We start from the raw sequence: 19,398 nt of genomic DNA, 5'->3' as shown, positions 1-19,398 counted from the left end.
TGGTAAGCGTCCTGGGAAATCCTTTGTTTGTGTTGTGTATTGCCCTTCCATGTGCACCTTGCTATAAAGGCCAGTTATAGGTTGGGTGGTTGTCAATTTTTTGTACAGCTGGCTGCCATTCTAGCCCAGTAACAAAAATATGTTCATGTCTTCAGTGCAAATCCTTTGCATGCAACCCTCCCTCAGTCTCCCTCAGTTACCAGGGCTTAGAGTATTTCTCTTTTTGCATAAGGTTTGGAAAGCACCACCGTTACCCAATGTTTTCAATCCTAGTGTTGAAACGATTAACAAAGCTATGCCCTTATGTCATTATCAATACTTCTCTGTTGTACTGTTCTCAGATCTGAAACAATAAAGCTTTTGTAAAAGACAGTATTAAGGCCATACGTGCTTACTTAAAAGCAACAAAACAAAAATGTGAGGTTGGAAAGTGTATCTGGAGACTGGAATTATAATTTTATGAGGTGCTATAACAGAATTCTGTCAGTACACATTTACTAACTAGATGAGCTGATATATTACATTTATGTCATAAAATAAAATGTTCTATTTAGACTCCATGTGCGCTCTGGGCAAGTATAGGTGCAAAAATTCAAACACACATCTTCACAGACACAGTTTGATACTTGTGCTCAGAAAGTCTTCAGAGGTGCATGAGGTTTAGTATGGTAGCCCACTTTCTCCTGAATTGTGGATATAGGCACTAAGGCAATATGAATACGCTCTACCTGCTATCTCCACCTGCTATGATATGCACTGATCTTGACTATGCATGCATTCCAACCTGCCTTTAATATAGCGGACAACTGGGGCTACATATCAAGGATTGTTTTTTTCACATCACATTCACAGAGGATGTAGCAGAGTAGTACAGAAATGTATACTTTATTATAGATGTTCACCAATGGTTCAGTGAATTATTTCACAAGTGTATCATTAACTTAAGCCACAATTTTATGTTTCATTTAGGCATCACTAAATAATTAGACCCATTGTTATCAGTAGGATCACATTCAATGCATATCATACATCGATGTTATGTGGTGTGGGGTAGACATCATTGATTGCTTCTTTATTTGCAGGCACCAGTACACACCACTTGTGGTAAATTTGCTGAACAAAATAATGTATGTTCATGTGATATTTGAGATTAATTCAGCAAATGCACAGTGTTCGATGCTCACTGATAGTTGCAACCAGGACCGACATCAGCAATGCCTCATCTTGCATAAAGCCACTTTATAAATAGTGAGCTCAGAGACTGAGGGAGTAGTGTGTACTATGCCTAAGGTATTTAATAATTTATTGTATAGTATATGCAAATGACTGAAATAAACATATTGATCCAGACAGCAGTCACAGCTACACATCTGTTTTCAAGATAAGTGTCATGAACATATTCAACCATGGCCATTATTGCAGTGGTGGCTTCTTCACACGTAGGTTTAATTTGATCCTCTGGAAGCTGAAATCCATAGGTACCATTGTCTCTTAGTTCAATGGTATAAGAAAATGTTATTCCAATATCTGTTGCCCAATCACCAGATGAACCAGAATCATAATACCCTATAAGAATACAACAAAAAGCACATGGAATAAATAATTAGTGTGTGGCCATACACTACATCAGTCATCCTCAATCTAAAGCCCACAGTCTGGATATGGCCCCCTCCAATACTTTCTCTGGAACTCGAGTACATTAATGAGGCTGAAATAATAAACCTTACCATTACTGATGCCATCCCACTATTCATTCATCCTACTGGGTTCCAAAAAAAATCAGAAGCCTGCAATGGACTAATGCTACAACCCAACGCTATACTGCTAACTGTTGCTGCAGGTGTTCTACATCTCATTCTTCTAGTGTCCAGCTGTGACAGCAATCCAATATGGTTCAAATTAGACACAATTGTGACGTGTGCTGTAGGCCAGGGACCCTTAAGTCCATGGTTGATTAGGGGAGATGTCAGTAAAAGTTTCTGTATGCTAATAGGTCAACCTGCATATAAACAGGTTATTATTTATTTCAGGTACTTATATAGCACCATCAATTTATGCAGCACTTTACATATATATATATATTGTACATTCACATCAGTCCCTAACCCTCAAGGGGCATACAGTCTAGGGTCCCTAACTTACGTTCATACTAGGGCCAATTTAGACTGGATCCAATCAACCTACCAACATGTCTTTGGAGTGTAGGGGGAAACCGGAGTACTGAAGGAAACCCATGCAGACAAAGGGAAAAACATGCAAACTCTAGGCAGGTGGTGCTGTGGTCGGGATTCAAACCAATGACCCTTGTAGTGCCAGGTGGAAATGCTAACTATTTAGCCACTGTGCTGCCCCTGGTAACATTAACATATTATACAGGGAAAACTGCAAATTTTGTAGGCAAGCTGTGTGTAGGCCAGGAACGCTGACAAGTCCTAGGTTACTTCCGGAACATTCTACAAAGCCGTCTGATGAATGTACTATGAATGTACTGAAATGACAGTTCAATCACTACAATACCGGGCACTTTTACCCCCTTCCTGCCCAGGCCATTTTTCAGGTTTCAGCGCTCTCACACTTTGAATGACAATTGCGCGTTCCTGCAACGCTGTACCCAAACTAACCTTTTATCATTTTGTTCACACAACTAGAGCTTTCTTTTGGTGGTATTTAATCACCACTGGGGCTTTTATTTTTTGCTACATTAACAAAAAAAGACTGAAAATGTTGAAAAAAACCCCACTGTTCTTTGTTTCTGTTATAAAAGTTTATAACAAATAAATAATTGGTCTTCTTAACTTTAGGCCAAAATGTATTCTGCTACATTTCTTTGGTGTGAATAACCCAAATCAGTGTTTATTATTTAGTTTGTAGGAAAGTTATAGAGTTCACAAACTATGGTATATATCTGAAAATTGATCAATCCTGAAGTACTGACAGCCAATCTAATTTCTTGAGGCCCAAAAACAGTACAGATATCCCCAAATAACCCCTTTTTGCAAAGTAGACAGTCCGACGTACTTCATAAGAGGCATGGCGATCTGGGAAGGAGGCCATATGATACCCTAATGTAGGAATGAGAGTTTTGCCCAGCCGTCATTTTACTATATTCTGGGCGGTAAGTGGTTAAAGGATAAGTTCACCATTGGGAATATGTTCCATCCATATTTAGGGTGGAATATGTAACATGTTCCCACTCCTGCAGTCGCTCCCTGATCCCCCCCTCTAGAGATGAGCGAATCGAACTTGGCGAAGTGGAATTCGTTTCGAATATTAGGAAAATTTCGATTCGCGCCGAATCGGAAAATTAGCAGACTTTGGATGCGCGAATCGAAATTTTTCCAAAAATGGCAGCGACATGTGCGGCGACGGAGCGGGGATCTGTGGGAAGGCGCGCAGACAAGGCGCGCTGACCCATAATGCATTCATTCATGACATGTGATCGCATTAGCCAATCAGCAGCCAGCCAGCCAGCACTGTGTAATGGTCGAGCTATAAATTGCGGCCATTTTAGAATTCTCCATTAGCCTCCAGTCATTCAAGAGAGACAGACCACCTGTCTGTATTGAGGGAAAGAGTTAGGGCCACAGAATCATTACTTAGGGACACAGAACCGTTACTTAGGGACACAGAACCGTTACTTAGGGACACAGAACCGTTACTTAGGGACACAGAACTGTTATTTAGGGACACACAATCGTTACTTAGGGACACAGAACCGTTACTTAGGGACACAGAACCGTTACTTAGGGACACAAAATTGTTACTCAGGGACAGACACAGAATTGTTACTCAGGGACAGACACAGAATTGTTACTCAGGGACAGACACAGAATTGTTACTCAGGGACACAGAATTGTTACTCAGGGACAGACACAGAATTGTTACTGAGGGACACAGAATTGTTACTGAGGGACACAGAATTGTTACTGAGGGACACAGAATTGTTACTCAGGACACAGAATTGTTACTCAGGGACACAGAATTGTTACTCAGGGACAGACACAGAATTGTTACTGAGGGACACAGAATTGTTACTCAGGGACACAGAATTGTTACTCAGGGACAGACACAGAATTGTTACTGAGGGACACAGAATTGTTACTGAGGGACACAGAATTGTTACTGAGGGACACAGAATTGTTACTCAGGGACACAGAATTGTTACTCTGGGACACAGAATTGTTACTCAGGGACAGACACAGAATTGTTACTCAGGGACAGACACAGAATTGTTACTGAGGGACACAGAATTGTTACTGAGGGACACAGAATTGTTACTCAGGGACACAGAATTGTTACTGAGGGACACAGAATTGTTACTGAGGGACACAGAATTGTTACTCAGGGACACAGAATTGTTACTCAGGGACAGACACAGAATTGTTACTGAGGGACACAGAATTGTTACTGAGGGACACAGAATTGTTACTGAGGGACACAGAATTGTTACTCAGGGACACAGAATTGTTACTCAGGGACAGACACAGAATTGTTACTGAGGGACACAGAATTGTTACTGAGGGACACAGAATTGTTACTGAGGGACACAGAATTGTTACTCAGGGACACAGAATTGTTACTCAGGGACACAAAATTGTTACTCAGGGACAGACACAGAATTGTTACTGATTGACACAGAATTGTTACTCAGGGACACAGAATTGTTACTCAGGGACAGACACAGAACTGTTACTGAGGGACACAGAATTGTTACTGAGGGACACAGAATTGTTACTGAGGGACACACACAGAATTGTTACTCAGGGACACAGAATTGTTACTCAGGGACACAGAATTATTACTCAGGGACACAGAATTGTTACTCAGGGACACAGAATTGTTACTCAGGGACAGACAGAGAATTGTTACTGAGGGACACAGAATTGTTACTGAGGGACACAGAATTGTTACTCAGGGACACAGAATTGTTACTGAGGGACAGACACAGAATTGTTACTCAGGGACAGACACAGAATTGTTACTGAGGGACACAGAATTGTTACTGAGGGACACAGAATTGTTACTCAGGGACACAGAATTGTTACTCAGGGACAGACACAGAATTGTTACTGAGGGACACAGAATTGTTACTGAGGGACACAGAATTGTTACTCAGGGACAGACAGAATTGTTACTGAGGGACACAGAATTCTTACTGAGGGACACAGAATTCTTACTGAGGGACACAGAATTGTTACTCAGGGACACAGAATTGTTACTGAGGGACACAGAATTGTTACTCAGGGACACAGAATTGTTACTCAGGGACAGACACAGAATTGTTACTGAGGGACACAGAATTGTTACTGAGGGACACAGAATTGTTACTCAGGGACACAGAATTGTTACTCAGGGACACAGAATTGTTACTCAGGGACAGACACAGAATTGTTACTGAGGGACACAGAATTGTTACTGAGGGACACAGAATTGTTACTCAGGGACACAGAATTGTTACTCAGGGACAGACACAGAATTGTTACTGAGGGACACAGAATTGTTACTGAGGGACACAGAATTGTTACTGAGGGACACATAATTGTTACTGAGGGACACAGAATTGTTACTCAGGGACAGACACAGAATTGTTACTGAGGGACACAGAATTGTTACTCAGGGACACAGAATTGTTACTGAGGGACACAGAATTGTTACTCAGGGACACATAATTGTTACTCAGGGACACATAATTGTTACTGAGGGACACAGAATTGTTACTGAGGGACACAGAATTGTTACTCAGGGACAGACACAGAATTGTTACTGAGGGACACAGAATTGTTACTGAGGGACACAGAATTGTTACTCAGGGACACAGAATTGTTACTCAGGGACACAGAATTGTTACTCAGGGACAGACACAGAATTGTTACTGAGGGACACAGAATTGTTACTGAGGGACACAGAATTGTTACAGAGGGACACAGAATTGTTACTCAGGGACACAGAATTGTTACTCAGGGACAGACACAGAATTGTTACTGAGGGACACAGAATTGTTACTCAGGGACACAGAATCGTAGAATTAAAGAGTATGTCAGACAACACGCAGAGGAGTGGCAGAGGAGGCAATGTTTTAGGAGCGAGCAGACGTGGCAGCAGAGGAAGGGGTCGAGGCAGCACTAGTCGCAGCCAGAGGCCAGTGCTCCCGGTGTCATCCAGCGGTCGTGTCTCCACCGACAACCCTGCCGTCATCGATTGGTTGGCTCGGTCGTCTTCCTCTTCCCAGGTCACCTCTGACACCTACAGCCAACGGTCGGTGGGTACGTCAGACACAACCGTTAGTTGGCATGGCCCGGGAGCAAGCCCACTGAAATCACGTGTCCTCTACCTGCCCCTGTCCTTTGGTGTTCCCTCACCAAGCGAAGTATCGCATGCTGTGGGCTCAGCCCCACTGTACAGTGAGGAAGAGCTAACAGAGGGCGGTCAGGAACGGGGGGAGACATCCGCCTCTTCAGCAGCCAGGCGAAGAAGTACTGGCGAGGAGAGTGGCTCGGTAGCCGGTCTAGAGACAGGTCTGTCTCCTGACCCACACGCAGCCGAGGGGGCTAGTAGTGAGGCGGAGACCCTAATTGATGATGATGAGGCTGATCGCACTTGGCAGCCTCGTCGTCATCAGGCTATTGCTTCCGCATCATCAGGAGAAGAGGGTGCCAGCTTGGCAGCGAGCAAAACAGTCGGTGGGTTGCCCAGGAGGCAGCAGGGTCGCAGCAGTGTCAGTGGAGGCAAACGGCCACGGAGTACAGCACCAGCTCCACTGCAGCCTACAACCATGGCCAGTAGTGGTGCCGGTGTGCACGGAGGAAGTAGCAGTCAGCCAGTGAGGAGTAGCGGGGGCAAAGTTTCCTACTCGGCGGTGTGGCAACTTTTTGTCAAGCCGCCCGAGGAAGTAAACGTAGCCATATGTCGACTATGTGGCCAGAAAGTCAAGCGTGGCCAGGGGGCCCATGTTGGAACTACAGCGTTGCGTCAGCATATGCAGCGTCGCCATTTGGTGGCCTGGGAAACCCGTGATAAAGATACGGCGGTTCTGCCTGCCTCCTCATGCTGCTGCCAGGTCCAGAGTCTCTCATGGGTCCCTGTACGGCCTCCCATTGCTGCTGTCTCCATCGCCACACTCTGCCATGTGCCACTTTCAGGTCTCCTCACACTGCTGGTGTGTTCCATTTTGTCATAGGGTGCTGGCAGATTACGGGCCTCCCATTGCTGCTGCCAGGCCCGTAATGTGCCATGGGCCCCTGTACCGCCTCCTCATGCTGCTGCCAGGTCCAGAGTCTCTCATGGGTCCCTGTACGGCCTCCCATTGCTGCTGTCTCCATCGCCACACTCTGCCATGTGCCACTTTCAGGTCTCCTCACACTGCTGGTGTGTTCCATTTTGTCATAGGGTGCTGGCAGATTACAGGCCTCCCATTGCTGCTGCCAGGCCCGTAATCTGCCATGGGCCCCTGTACCGCCTCCTCATGCTGCTGCCAGGTCCAGAGTCTCTCATGGGTCCCTGTACGGCCTCCCATTGCTGCTGTCTCCATCGCCACACTCTGCCATGTGCCACTTTCAGGTCTCCTCACACTGCTGGTGGGTTCCATTTTGTCATAGGGTGCTGGCAGATTACGGGCCTCCCATTGCTGCTGCCAGGCCCGTAATCTGCCATGGGCCCCCGTACCGCCTCCTCATGCTGCTGCCAGGTCCAGAGTCTCTCATGGGTCCCTGTACGGCCTCCCATTGCTGCTGTCTCCATCGCCACACTCTGCCATGTGCCACTTTCAGGTCTCCTCACACTGCTGGTGTGTTCCATTTTGTCATAGGGTGCTGGCAGATTACGGGCATCCCATTGCTGCTGCCAGGCCCGTAATCTGCCATGGGCCCCTGTACCGCCTCCTCATGCTGCTGCCAGGTCCAGAGTCTCTCATGGGTCCCTGTACGGCCTCCCATTGCTGCTGTCTCCATCGCCACACTCTGCCATGTGCCACTTTCAGGTCTCCTCACACTGCTGGTGGGTTCCATTTTGTCATAGGGTGCTGGCAGATTACGGGCCTCCCATTGCTGCTGCCAGGCCCGTAATCTGCCATGGGCCCCTGTACCGCCTCCTCATGCTGCTGCCAGGTCCAGAGTCTCTCATGGGTCCCTGTACGGCCTCCCATTGCTGCTCTCTCCATCGCCACACTCTGCAATGTGCCACTTTCAGGTCTCCTCACACTGCTGGTGGGTTCCATTTTGTCATAGGGTGCTGGCAGATTACGGGCCTCCCATTGGTGCTGCCAGGCCCGTAATCTGCCATGGGCCCCCGTACCGCCTCCTCATGCTGCTGCCAGGTCCAGAGTCTCTCATGGGTCCCTGTACGGCCTCCCATTGCTGCTGTCTCCATCGCCACACTCTGCCATGTGCCACTTTCAGGTCTCCTCACACTGCTGGTGTGTTCCATTTTGTCATAGGGTGCTGGCAGATTACGGGCCTCCCATTGCTGCTGCCAGGCCCGTAATGTGCCATGGGCCCCTGTACCGCCTCCTCATGCTGCTGCCAGGTCCAGAGTCTCTCATGGGTCCCTGTACGGCCTCCCATTGCTGCTGTCTCCATCGCCACACTCTGCCATGTGCCACTTTCAGGTCTCCTCACACTGCTGGTGGGTTCCATTTTGTCATAGGGTGCTGGCAGATTACGGGCCTCCCATTGCTGCTGCCAGGCCCGTAATCTGCCATGGGCCCCCGTACCGCCTCCTCATGCTGCTGCCAGGTCCAGAGTCTCTCATGTGTCCCTGTACGGCCTCCCATTGCTGCTGTCTCCATCGCCACACTCTGCCATGTGCCACTTTCAGGTCTCCTCACACTGCTGGTGTGTTCCATTTTGTCATAGGGTGCTGGCAGATTACGGGCCTCCCATTGCTGCTGCCAGGCCCGTAATGTGCCATGGGCCCCTGTACCGCCTCCTCATGCTGCTGCCAGGTCCAGAGTCTCTCATGGGTCCCTGTACGGCCTCCCATTGCTGCTGTCTCCATCGCCACACTCTGCCATGTGCCACTTTCAGGTCTCCTCCCACTGCTGGTGGGTTCCATTTTGTCATAGGGTGCTGTATGGCCTCCCATTGCTGCTGCCTCCACCGCCACACTGTGGCTCCACACTCTGGTTTTGGCCCCGTGACTGCCCAAATGAGTGAAGTGCGCGGTGATTCTAAGATCGACGGCACTCATCTGCATGTCATACTGACTGACAGTATTATTTCTCTTCCCCAGCAGACTCCAAGGGCATTTAAATTAAAGGTACAGTGTTCTGCACTAATATAAAGGCTCTCTGAAGCCTAGAAACACCCTTTTTATAAGTTAAATTCGCAGCGAATATATTCGCATCGAATCGAATTTATTCCTCGAATTCGCCGAATCAGCCGAATCGAATTTTTGAATACTTCGCTCATCTCTACCCCCCTCCATGTGAAAGTGGGCTGGGGATCTTTTCCCTACACCCGCTGTCATTATCATGGAAAAGAATGTGGATGTGCGGGGCTCCATCCACATGGCCTCATCATTCATTCACAGAGTTCTGTAAATGAATTACCTGCAAGTACCGACAGCCTTTGCTGCTGATGTCTTGTAGTTGTCAATGAACTACCAGGGCGCTATGGAGCACTCTATTAGTTCATTGATTCCTCCTGTATAACTGCTTCCCCTTAGGGGCAGACAGCTTACACTGACAGTCTGCAAGAGCCCTGCATTGCACTGCTTTCCAGGCTCCTACAAAAAACAAAGTAAATGCATTTTTGTTTTACCTGAAAAAAGTGCATTTATTTTTTTTTAAAAAGGTGAATTTATCCTTTAATATGGAAGTAAATTAATTAAGACTAACGGGCAAGGGATTGTTAAACAAATGGCATGGGAAGCTGGACACTGCCCTGTAGGGCACTTCAAGTGAACCTGTATTTCCCCTCCAGTTCCCTTCTAAGTTTAATTCCAACTCTCCATCCTGTGACATGCTCTCTACCTCTTCTCAAAATTAGGGATGAGCCTAACTGACCTTGATTTGGTTCGTAAGTTCCGTCGTCAGTCTGAAACCCACTGAAATCAATGGAGCCAAAGCTTAAAAATCAGTTCTGGTAAGACTAATGGGCAAGGGATTGTCAAAAAAATAGCATGGGAAACTGGACACTGCCCTGGAGGACAAAAAATGTTTTAAAAACTAGTTTTCATCAGGGAGAGGGTATTTTTAGAAGGCCTAAATGGCAACATTGTAAATACTCAAATTATTCAAATTACTTTCTTGAGTGATGCCTACATAATTTTACATGGTTTTACGAAACATTTCAATCCTCTGGGAGAGGGGCCTCCAAACTATGGCCCTCCAGCTGTTGAAGTAGTACGAGTCCCAACAGGCCTCTGCCTCTGGGTGTCTTGGCTGTGGCTGTCAGAGTCTTACAAGACCTCATGGGACTTGCAGTTGCTAAACACCTGGAGGGCAATAGTTTGTAGACTCCTGCTCTGGGATATCATCAGCGATACCATAATCTGGCATTGAAAAATTGATATTATGTAATAATAAAGTTTATAGCAGCAGCAACCCACTACTATTGATTATGCCTCCCAAATAAACATATTTATTAGGTACTTTTTGCAAATCATGCTGATGGTGATGGGGAAGGGATGGCCTTCCAGGTGAAAAAAATGGTGGCTGGGAAGGCCACTGTCATTCATAGTTACATAGTTAGTCTGGCTGAAAAAAAGACAAACGTCCATCCAGTTCAATCAAAAAAAAAAAAAAAAAAATTATAATCCTATACCCACAGTTGATCCAGAGGAAGGCAAAAAAAAACTCAAAGCATGATCCAATTTGCTCCTGCAGGGGAGAAAATTTCTTCCTGATTTCCCAAGAGGCAATCGGATATTCCCTGGACCAATTTTACCTATAAATGTTAGTAACTAGTTGTATTCTGTGTTATATTCTGTCATACAGCACAGGCCTCAAAGTCATGGAAGGGGACAGACTCCATCAGCTAGAATGGCAGTAGCTAGTAGCCAGTGATTATGCCACGTTGGCATTTAGATGCTAACAAAGTTATTAATAAGCTGCCGCAGCAAGTACATCATTGCCAGTTGGTTCTCCCTGCCTGTTGTTACATCCTTCTATGATACCACTGCTCTCCTCATCATCCTTAGATGCAATCCATTGCTGTGCATCCTCTTGTAGGAAGTGACTGACTCTCAAATAATTCTGTCAAACAGTCCATGCCAAATTTCAGGGTATCAGCTGCATTAACTGTGGATGAGAAGAACGAACTGGCACTTTTGTAGTTGTAGATGACATTGCACTATTCTGTGTCTGGGGGAAAAAAGTAAGGGGAAGGCTTGGTTAGGTAGGTCACTCTACCATTTCTTTCATGTTCTTTGTGGCTAGATAGCATGCCCATTGTCAGGAAAGAAAGACCTACCTGCCCTGCCTCTTGATGCTGCACCCTGACCACCACTTTGGCCTATGTAGACCCAATGTGCCTGTCCCCAGGAGCTGCATGGCAACAACCTCTGCCTCTTTCTTTAGACCTTCCGGGCATGATGATAATGGGTGAAGCCCTAGTTTCATTAAAAGCTATGGCAAGAGCTCAATGGGGGATATAGTACTCTGCTGCACTTTACACTTTGGTGCCTTTGTGGACTATATTGCACCACAATAGTATACCATGGTCTGCTGCGGAGAAAGGAAAGATTTTGTGGTGTCATTGACAAGACATTCCCTGACTGGCAGAAATAAAAGGGCAGTCAGATCAAGATTTCAACCTCAGTCAATTAGGGAAATTGTTGTATGTATAGATAAAAATAGAAGGCTGTTCCTGAAAGTCCGAGATACTGTACACTTGTCTCTCTTTCTTTCCACCAGCAGAGGGGAAGTCACCAATACACATGCAGGTTCCTGTGAAACATACAAAATGTAATAATAACTTGCACATTACATTTACTCACCAATTACCGAAACTGAAGCTCCAGCTGCATATTCGTTGTTGTTTTTTTCCTTCATTTTTGCATTAGCTTTTCTTGCGACACTCATCTACAAAGATAATTAAAGATGTCGCTGATTTGCATCTTGCAAAAAATATGAGTTTTTCAAACATTTCTGCAAAGTAATGTTCTCACTGTACACAGAGGAAGATTTTTTATGTTTTAAACAATGTTCTAAAGTAGATATGTACGGAACAAAAAAAATTGTTTAGTTTCATTTCGATTAGTTATTTAAATAATTTTGTTTAGTTAAATTCATTTAATTTGTTTTCGGAAATTGTTTCGTTTTATTTTCAAATTCAATTCTATTCAAACTCAATTTGATTGAATTTGAATTGGCATCCGAATTCTAATTCATTTTATTTGAAATTCGAACTTTGGAAGATGGTTATATTCTTTAAATTGTATTCTATTCCCTTTTAATGTTCTTTCTATTCTGTTCTAAGCTATTCAAATTTGAATTTTTCTAATTAAAATTCAAATTTCAGAAGACAGTTTTATTCTTTCTATTTTATTCTATTGTTCTTTCTATTCTATTCTTTTGTAGTTCTCAGTTCTATTCAAATTCAAATTTATTCTAATTTGACTTTCAGAAAACAGTTATATTCTTTCTAGTCTATTCTACTCTATTGTTATTCTTTTCTATTCTTTTTTTATTTAAATTTATTCTATTTGAAATTCGAATTTTGGAAGACAGTTCCATTCTATTTTATTCTATTCTATTGTTTTTTTCTATTCTGTTCTAATCTATTCAGAATTGAATTTATTCTATTTGAAATTCGAATTTCGGAAAACAGTTATATTATTTCTATTTTATTCGATTCTATTCTGCTATTTTTCTATTCTATTCTTTTCTATTTTCTATTTTTTTCTATTCTGTTCTAATCTATTCTATTCTTTTATATTGTATTCTATTGTATTGTTTTTCTTTTATTCTCTAATCTATTCTATTCTAATCATTTCTATTCAAATTCATATTTATTCTATTCAAATTTTGGAAGACAGTTATATTATTTCTATTTTATTCTATTCTATTTTTTTTTCTATTTTATTCTATTCTATTCAAAATTGAATTTGTATTTATTCTAGTCGACATTCGAATTTTGGAAGACAGTTATAATCTTTCTATTTTATTCTATTCTATTGTTTTTTCTATTCTATTATTTTCTAATATGTTCTAATCTATTTAAATTTGAATTTATTCATTTTGAAATTTGAATTTCAAAAAATATATTCTTTAAATTTTTTTGTTTTTTTCTATTCCATTCTTTTCTATTTTATTTTAAATTCGAATTTTGGAAGACAGTTATATACTTTCTAGTTTATTCTATTGTTTTTTCAATTCTGTTTTATTTTATTCTATTCATTTCTATTCTACAGTATTCTATTCTTTTCTACTATATTCAATTCTTTTCTAATCTATTTTATTATTTTATATTGTATTCTATTCTTTTATATTGTATTCTATTGTTTTTCTATTCTATTCTATTATTTTATACTGTATTCATTTAAATTCTTTTATATTTTATTCTATTCTATTGTTTTTCTATTCTATTAATTTCAATTAAATTCTATTTTATTATCTATTCTATTATTTTCTATTCTAATATTTTCAATTTTAATATATTCTATTCTTTTCTATTCTATTCTAATCTATTCTATTCAATTCAAATTGATTCTATTTGAAATTCAAATTTCAGAAGACAGTTACAGTCTATTTTATTTAATTATGTTCTATTATTTTCTTTTCTATTCTAATCTATTCTATTCAAGTTTATTCTATTTAAAATTCAATTTTGAAAGACAGTTATTTTTTTTCTATTTGTTTTATTCCACTGTTTTATGAAATTTGAAATTGAGTCAAAAAAGTCAATTTGAATTCAAATTTCATCTAAATTTTGTTTAGTTATTTCAAATTCCTTACTATTGTAATTTGGAAATTCTGAGACTTTCGAATGTCCGAATAAAGAAAAATGTATTCGAATTCAAATGACACAAACCGCAAATGTCTATCCTAAAATATTTTTTTAAAATAGGTTTGGAAACCCATTATCATAAATTATAGGTTGAGATCAATCATGTTAAAATATTGTTCAAAAATGAGATATGCAAATAAGTGCTTGTAAATGGAAATGGCTGTTTTACTCATCAGAATAGATAATGCATTGTGATATTTAATATTTTATTTTTTCATTGGTTGTATTATGGTGATTCTGTTGAATACATTCAAATAAAATCTTATCACCTTGCGTTCATCATAAAAGCATAAAATCCCTACAACCTTAGGTTAATCATAGACGCATAAACCTTTTAACCTTAAGTTCATCATAGAATCCTAATACGTCAGGATGAAAAATGAGCAAGGTCCATCATGTGCAAACTATTCTGACATGTTTGATTGCAAAGAAGGAAAAACAAAATGACAGAAATCATATGCTAATTAAACTTTATAATGAATAAAATAAATCCTTCTTGGTGAACTTATTGGGTCAACAACTTATACATTTTGTAGCATACAATATATGTATACTATATATGAGAGGTGAAAATTGTACAAAACTGCAGTTTTTCCTTGTTTTTGACATATGCTGCAGCTCATTGCTAGCTAAATTAAGGTTTCCTCCATCTCAAATTCAGGAGGGTTAACAATGCACAAAGCCACGTGATGATCTGAACCACAGAACAAGAGTGCTGACTAAACAGCAGGGAGCGCTGGAGAGATGTTAGAGGAGCCTGTGGTGTGAGTCTGGAAAGTCTGTTAGGACTTCGGCTGAGAGCGCTGAAGCACTGCGAGATGGAGCCTGGAAGGGAAAGCCTGGCAATTTTCTCTGCCTATGATTGACAAAGGAGCATGCCGGTCCTTGGATTCTGCGCATGCTCAGAAACTCGCCGCATGCTTATGGCATCACATGCCATCGCCACTGCTCTGGAGTGCAGAGAAAATTGCTAGGCTTTCCCTTCCAGGTTCCATCTCGCAGTGCTTCAGTGCTCCTCTAACATCTCTCCAGCAGTCCAGTCGAAGTCCTAACAGACTTTCCAGGCTCACACCACTGGCTCCTCTAACATCTCTCCAGCACTCCCTGCTGTCTAGCCGTAGTCCTAACAGACTTTCCAGGCGCACACCACCGGCTCCTCTAACATCTTTCCAGCACTCCCTGCTGTCCAGTTGAAGTCCTAACAGACTTTCCAGACTCACACCACCGGCTCCTCTAACATCTCTCCAGCACTCCCTGCTGTTCAGCCGAAGTTCTAACAGACTTTCCAGGCGCACACCACCGGCTCCTCTAACATCTCCCCAGCACTCCCTGCTGTCCAGACAGCACTCTTGTTCTCTGATTCAGATCATCACCTGGTTTTGTGCATTGTTAACCCCTTATCAGCCTTATCTTTACCATCTACATGTGAGTGGTTTTAATCATGTTCACCATTAAATACAAATTTTAACAGTCTACACTCAGAGGTGCTGTTTTTCTCTTTTTACCTAACAAGCATGCAGCCTGTCTTCTACATGGATACCAAATTATAAAATGTCAGAGCTGGTAGGCAAATTTTCCAAAACTATTATACAATAACCACCTCCAATTATTGTGACTCCCCTACAACACAAATCAACACCCTTCCCTAAAGGTGTACCAAATTATATCAATGAAAATGTTTTCATTGATATAAATTTTCCAAAACCACTATATTCTTACCTACAACTCTTTCACAGGGTGCTAGTGCTCTGTCATATGGGACATGTCATTCAGGAGACACTGCTTTGTATCTGAAATGAATCTGACATCTATAAATCTGCAGAGGTCATATATTCATCATTTGTCTATAGAGACACTGGTCATACCACTTGGCATCTGTCTCCATTACTAACCCTATCACATTTCAATACCAGCAGATGAAATGCTAGCATATTTGGTTTTGGATTTGTTGCATTTGTTTTGCACTACAACTAACACATATTTAAAGTTGAACTCTGGGATCTATATAAAAAAATACCCTTGCATTGGGGCATGTGAAGTCTAGAGGTAGAGGAATTAGCTCTTATTTCTTAGCTTACTCCTTACTATGGCAGGCTCTGGTGCTCTCCTTTTCTGCCCCACACTCCAAGTTGTGGGCCAACTTCATGTACAGTGCAGGATTGCTAGTCCTGCATAGTGTATGATGTCATCAAATTGTGACTACTATCCAGAGCGCCTTAGAGAAGAGACTTTGGGTGACCTGACACAGGTGTGGAAGAATCCTGCCAAAGTGAGGAACAAAGTAAATATAGAGCTTGATAAAGGAGCACATCCCCTGGTTGGGGCTCATGCTCCGAAACATCATCACGTCACTTCCGGTGACGCAGTTACGCCATACGCTGCGCACCATCTGCGTTCCACCATTGCACACAGCGGTCTTCCGGTCCCATTTTCTGACAGCCTGCTTCTAGTCTTAGGAATTGGACGCCCTAACTCGCAGCAGATGCCAACCATTCCCGGATGCCATTGTATTGGACTATAGATGTGCATTATTTTGTCCTTCACAATGTGAGTGTTCATTCACACTAGTTTTCACAATTAAAGTATTAACGATCTGTACTCAGTGACCCCTTTTTTTATTCCTTTTTTACATATGACATTGGCGATGTATGTATGCTTTGCTTTGGAGGCTGCCTTGAGGTATTAACTGTTCCTTGGTCCCTCGTGGTCTTTCTTCTGAATCCAACAAGTGGTCCCTGTCCCCTCTTCCTCTCCCCCCACTTGTATTTTTTCCACCCCCCTTCCCCCTGTGGGACTCTGGGCCTAATTATGGACAACTAACTTTGCACCAACTCATCCCATGTATACAAAGTAAATATTGCAGCTTATTCCTCTACCCCTAAACATCACACTTGCATTACGGGAGCCCGGCAAATGCATTTTTAACATTTTGCACAATGGACATTTCATATGTAACACAGAAAGCCAAATTTAGCTCTTTTCCATCTGAAATGACTTACTGACTTTCCAGAAGGTTTTCAATGTATAGAAATACAGTAGCAGTAACCACTCTGCATTATTGCTGAATACAAAAATACAATACTTGAACAAATTCAACTTGGCTCTTGGGCAGCTCTCAGTCTGTATACATTTTTACATTCTGAAGTAAGAAGAGTTAGAGAAAAGTTGTGCCACTTCCCTTGTCCTCAGACAAAATGGCTCATTATTTTGCCAGTACTCAATTCACATAATAGAGATGAGTGAAGAAAGTGAACACTGAAGCTTTCATCTTTGCTCTTCTCAGTCTTGCTATTGTCCTCCAAATGGCATCAACTCATAGGGGCACATTCATAAAGTAGTGAATGTGACTTTCACCAAACATTCACTAGTGGTGAATGAATCACTGTAATTTGAATAGCATGCTACAGAAATATTCACCTGCAGTGAATGTTCTAACATTCACATTGGTTTGTAAATTTGCCCCATCGTGGTTTTTTTGTTTTATTGTGATCTATCATGGGGGTGCAAGACTAGTAAATTGAGGTTTGGCATATTTTACAGCAACATTTCTTTAATTAGAAAAAAAAAAGCAGTGATTTATTAAATCTTAGCAGGGAGAGTAGGTAGTGTTTTAGAAAGCAGTCAAATTACAGCTGTAACCTTTTCACATATTTTTATATCTATATGTATACCATGAAATACAAATACTATATACAAGGATAATTTATTTTATTGCCTAATAAATAATATCAAATATAAAAAAACAGACTTATTTTACTTATACAACATATGGCAGTATTGTGTAATTTTGTTACTTGATGAGGTAGCTGCTAATGAAGCTTGCTTAAACAAATGCTCTTACTCACCAGTAATTCATGGTCTTTGGAAACCTCGTCTTTGTAACCATATGGGAGAAGGATCATTTGCCCATAGGAATGCATAGTGAGATAAAACAAAATATCAGATTTGATGGGTTCTATAAGACCTGCTAATGCTTTGGTTTCTGGTTCTGAGACTGCAGATGGTCCACAAAAGGTATTGCTGGAACAGTTTTTTGAAGCACCAATAGCTGGACAAAAGTAAAAATAATATATCAAATGATACAGTGGGGCTGAAACACGTGATTAAGTATTCTTTGCAAAGTTAATATCATAATCATACAGTACAGGGAAGGTGATAGCTTTACTGGGAACACCCTCAGTGCATCCTCATATAAACTCACCCACTCAGTGGGACTCCAGTATTTTGCTAGTATCTTTAGATCATTGACCTTTTCTTTTTATGGCACAGTCTTCTAAACCATTGTTTTTAAATTTTTTTTCACTACTTTCATTGACGCTTCTATCAAAATCTAACTGATGATTGACTCAGTATCAGTTTTGAGACCAGATACTCTGCATGTATGTATTGGGAACTGTACTCGGGCTCGGCCTGTAATGTTTGCTTTGGGCAATAGATCCTGCACCTTAGCACATGGTTGTATTATCCAGTTCCTTCAAACTTTTGGTCAGCTAATCAACTTCAAGAAGCCTGCACTCCAGCTTTCACATCACCTGGAATACCTGAGGCAGATCCTGGACACAGCTCAGGCAACAAATTTCTTTCAGGAAAAGATTGCCTCTCTGAGATCTCACTGTCGTGTTCTCCAGACAACCAGGCATCCTTCAACCCCTTTCTACATGAGGGTAATGGGTCTCATATTAGCCTCATTCAAGACCATTCTCTCTGATCAGTTCCACTCAAGACCATTGCAGCCCAACATTCTCAAGATGTGAGACAAGCAGGTCCTTTCTATGATTCACCCAATACTACCGTCCAGCCAGGTAAAAATTTTCCTGGCATAGTGGATTGTCAACTCAGCTCTAGAATCTGCGAAAATGTTCCTTCCCCTTCCCTGAAAGGTAGTAAAGATTGATATAAGCCTGAGGGGCTGGGACAGAGTCTACAACTTCCTGACTATCCAGGGAATCTGGTTCCAACAGGAGTCCAGGCTTCCCATCAACATTCTGGTACTGAGACCATAAAACTGATTTTTCTACTCTAGACCCCTATTCTACATGGTCACATAGGATGCATTCCAGTCAGACAATGTAAAAGCTGTGGACAACATAAGCCATCAAGGGGGTACCAGAAGTCAGAAAGTCATGAACAAAGCAAGCCTATTTTTCTACTGGGCAGAGAGCCATATTCCACCTCTTTCCAATAACTACAAGCCAGGAGTAGATAATTGGCAAGCAGACATTCTGAGTCACTAATGCCTTGTCTCAGGGCAGTGATCACTTCACTCTGAAATCTTCCTTATGCTCTGTCAGAAATGAGTATAGTACTCTCTAATTTAGTTTGAATTTTTGTGTTTAGTTAGAGGCTTGCTAGAAGCCTGGGTATGAGTCAGCCTGGGAGTGGTACTTTCTAGAAGAGGGGTGGAGGAGGCTTGGATTTGCATGTTTGAGGGGATTTGGTCAATCCCCAGGCA

General features: G+C 41.9%; 1 protein-coding gene across 1 annotated transcript in view; it reads right to left on the bottom strand.

Moving 5' to 3' along the window:
* Positions 1-869: 869 nt before the first annotated feature.
* Positions 870-19,398, bottom strand: part of LOC149473822 (carboxypeptidase O-like) — an 82,505-nt gene continuing 63,976 nt past the window's right edge. Inside the window, exons 9-11 of the mRNA XM_089671542.1 lie at positions 17,792-17,994; positions 11,935-12,019; positions 870-1,566 (exon numbers count right to left, since the gene is read on the bottom strand). Of these exons, the coding sequence (XP_089527668.1) occupies positions 1,295-1,566; positions 11,935-12,019; positions 17,792-17,994 (560 nt within the window). The 3' untranslated portion in view covers positions 870-1,294. The remainder of the gene's footprint in view (positions 1,567-11,934; positions 12,020-17,791; positions 17,995-19,398) is intronic.

This window comes from Staurois parvus, unplaced genomic scaffold (genome assembly GCF_062004578.1).
Source record: "Staurois parvus isolate SC_StPar_1 unplaced genomic scaffold, SC_StPar_1.0 ptg000011l, whole genome shotgun sequence".
Classification (NCBI taxonomy): Eukaryota; Metazoa; Chordata; class Amphibia; order Anura; family Ranidae; genus Staurois; species Staurois parvus.
This window is presented reverse-complemented; position numbering and strand designations above follow the sequence as displayed.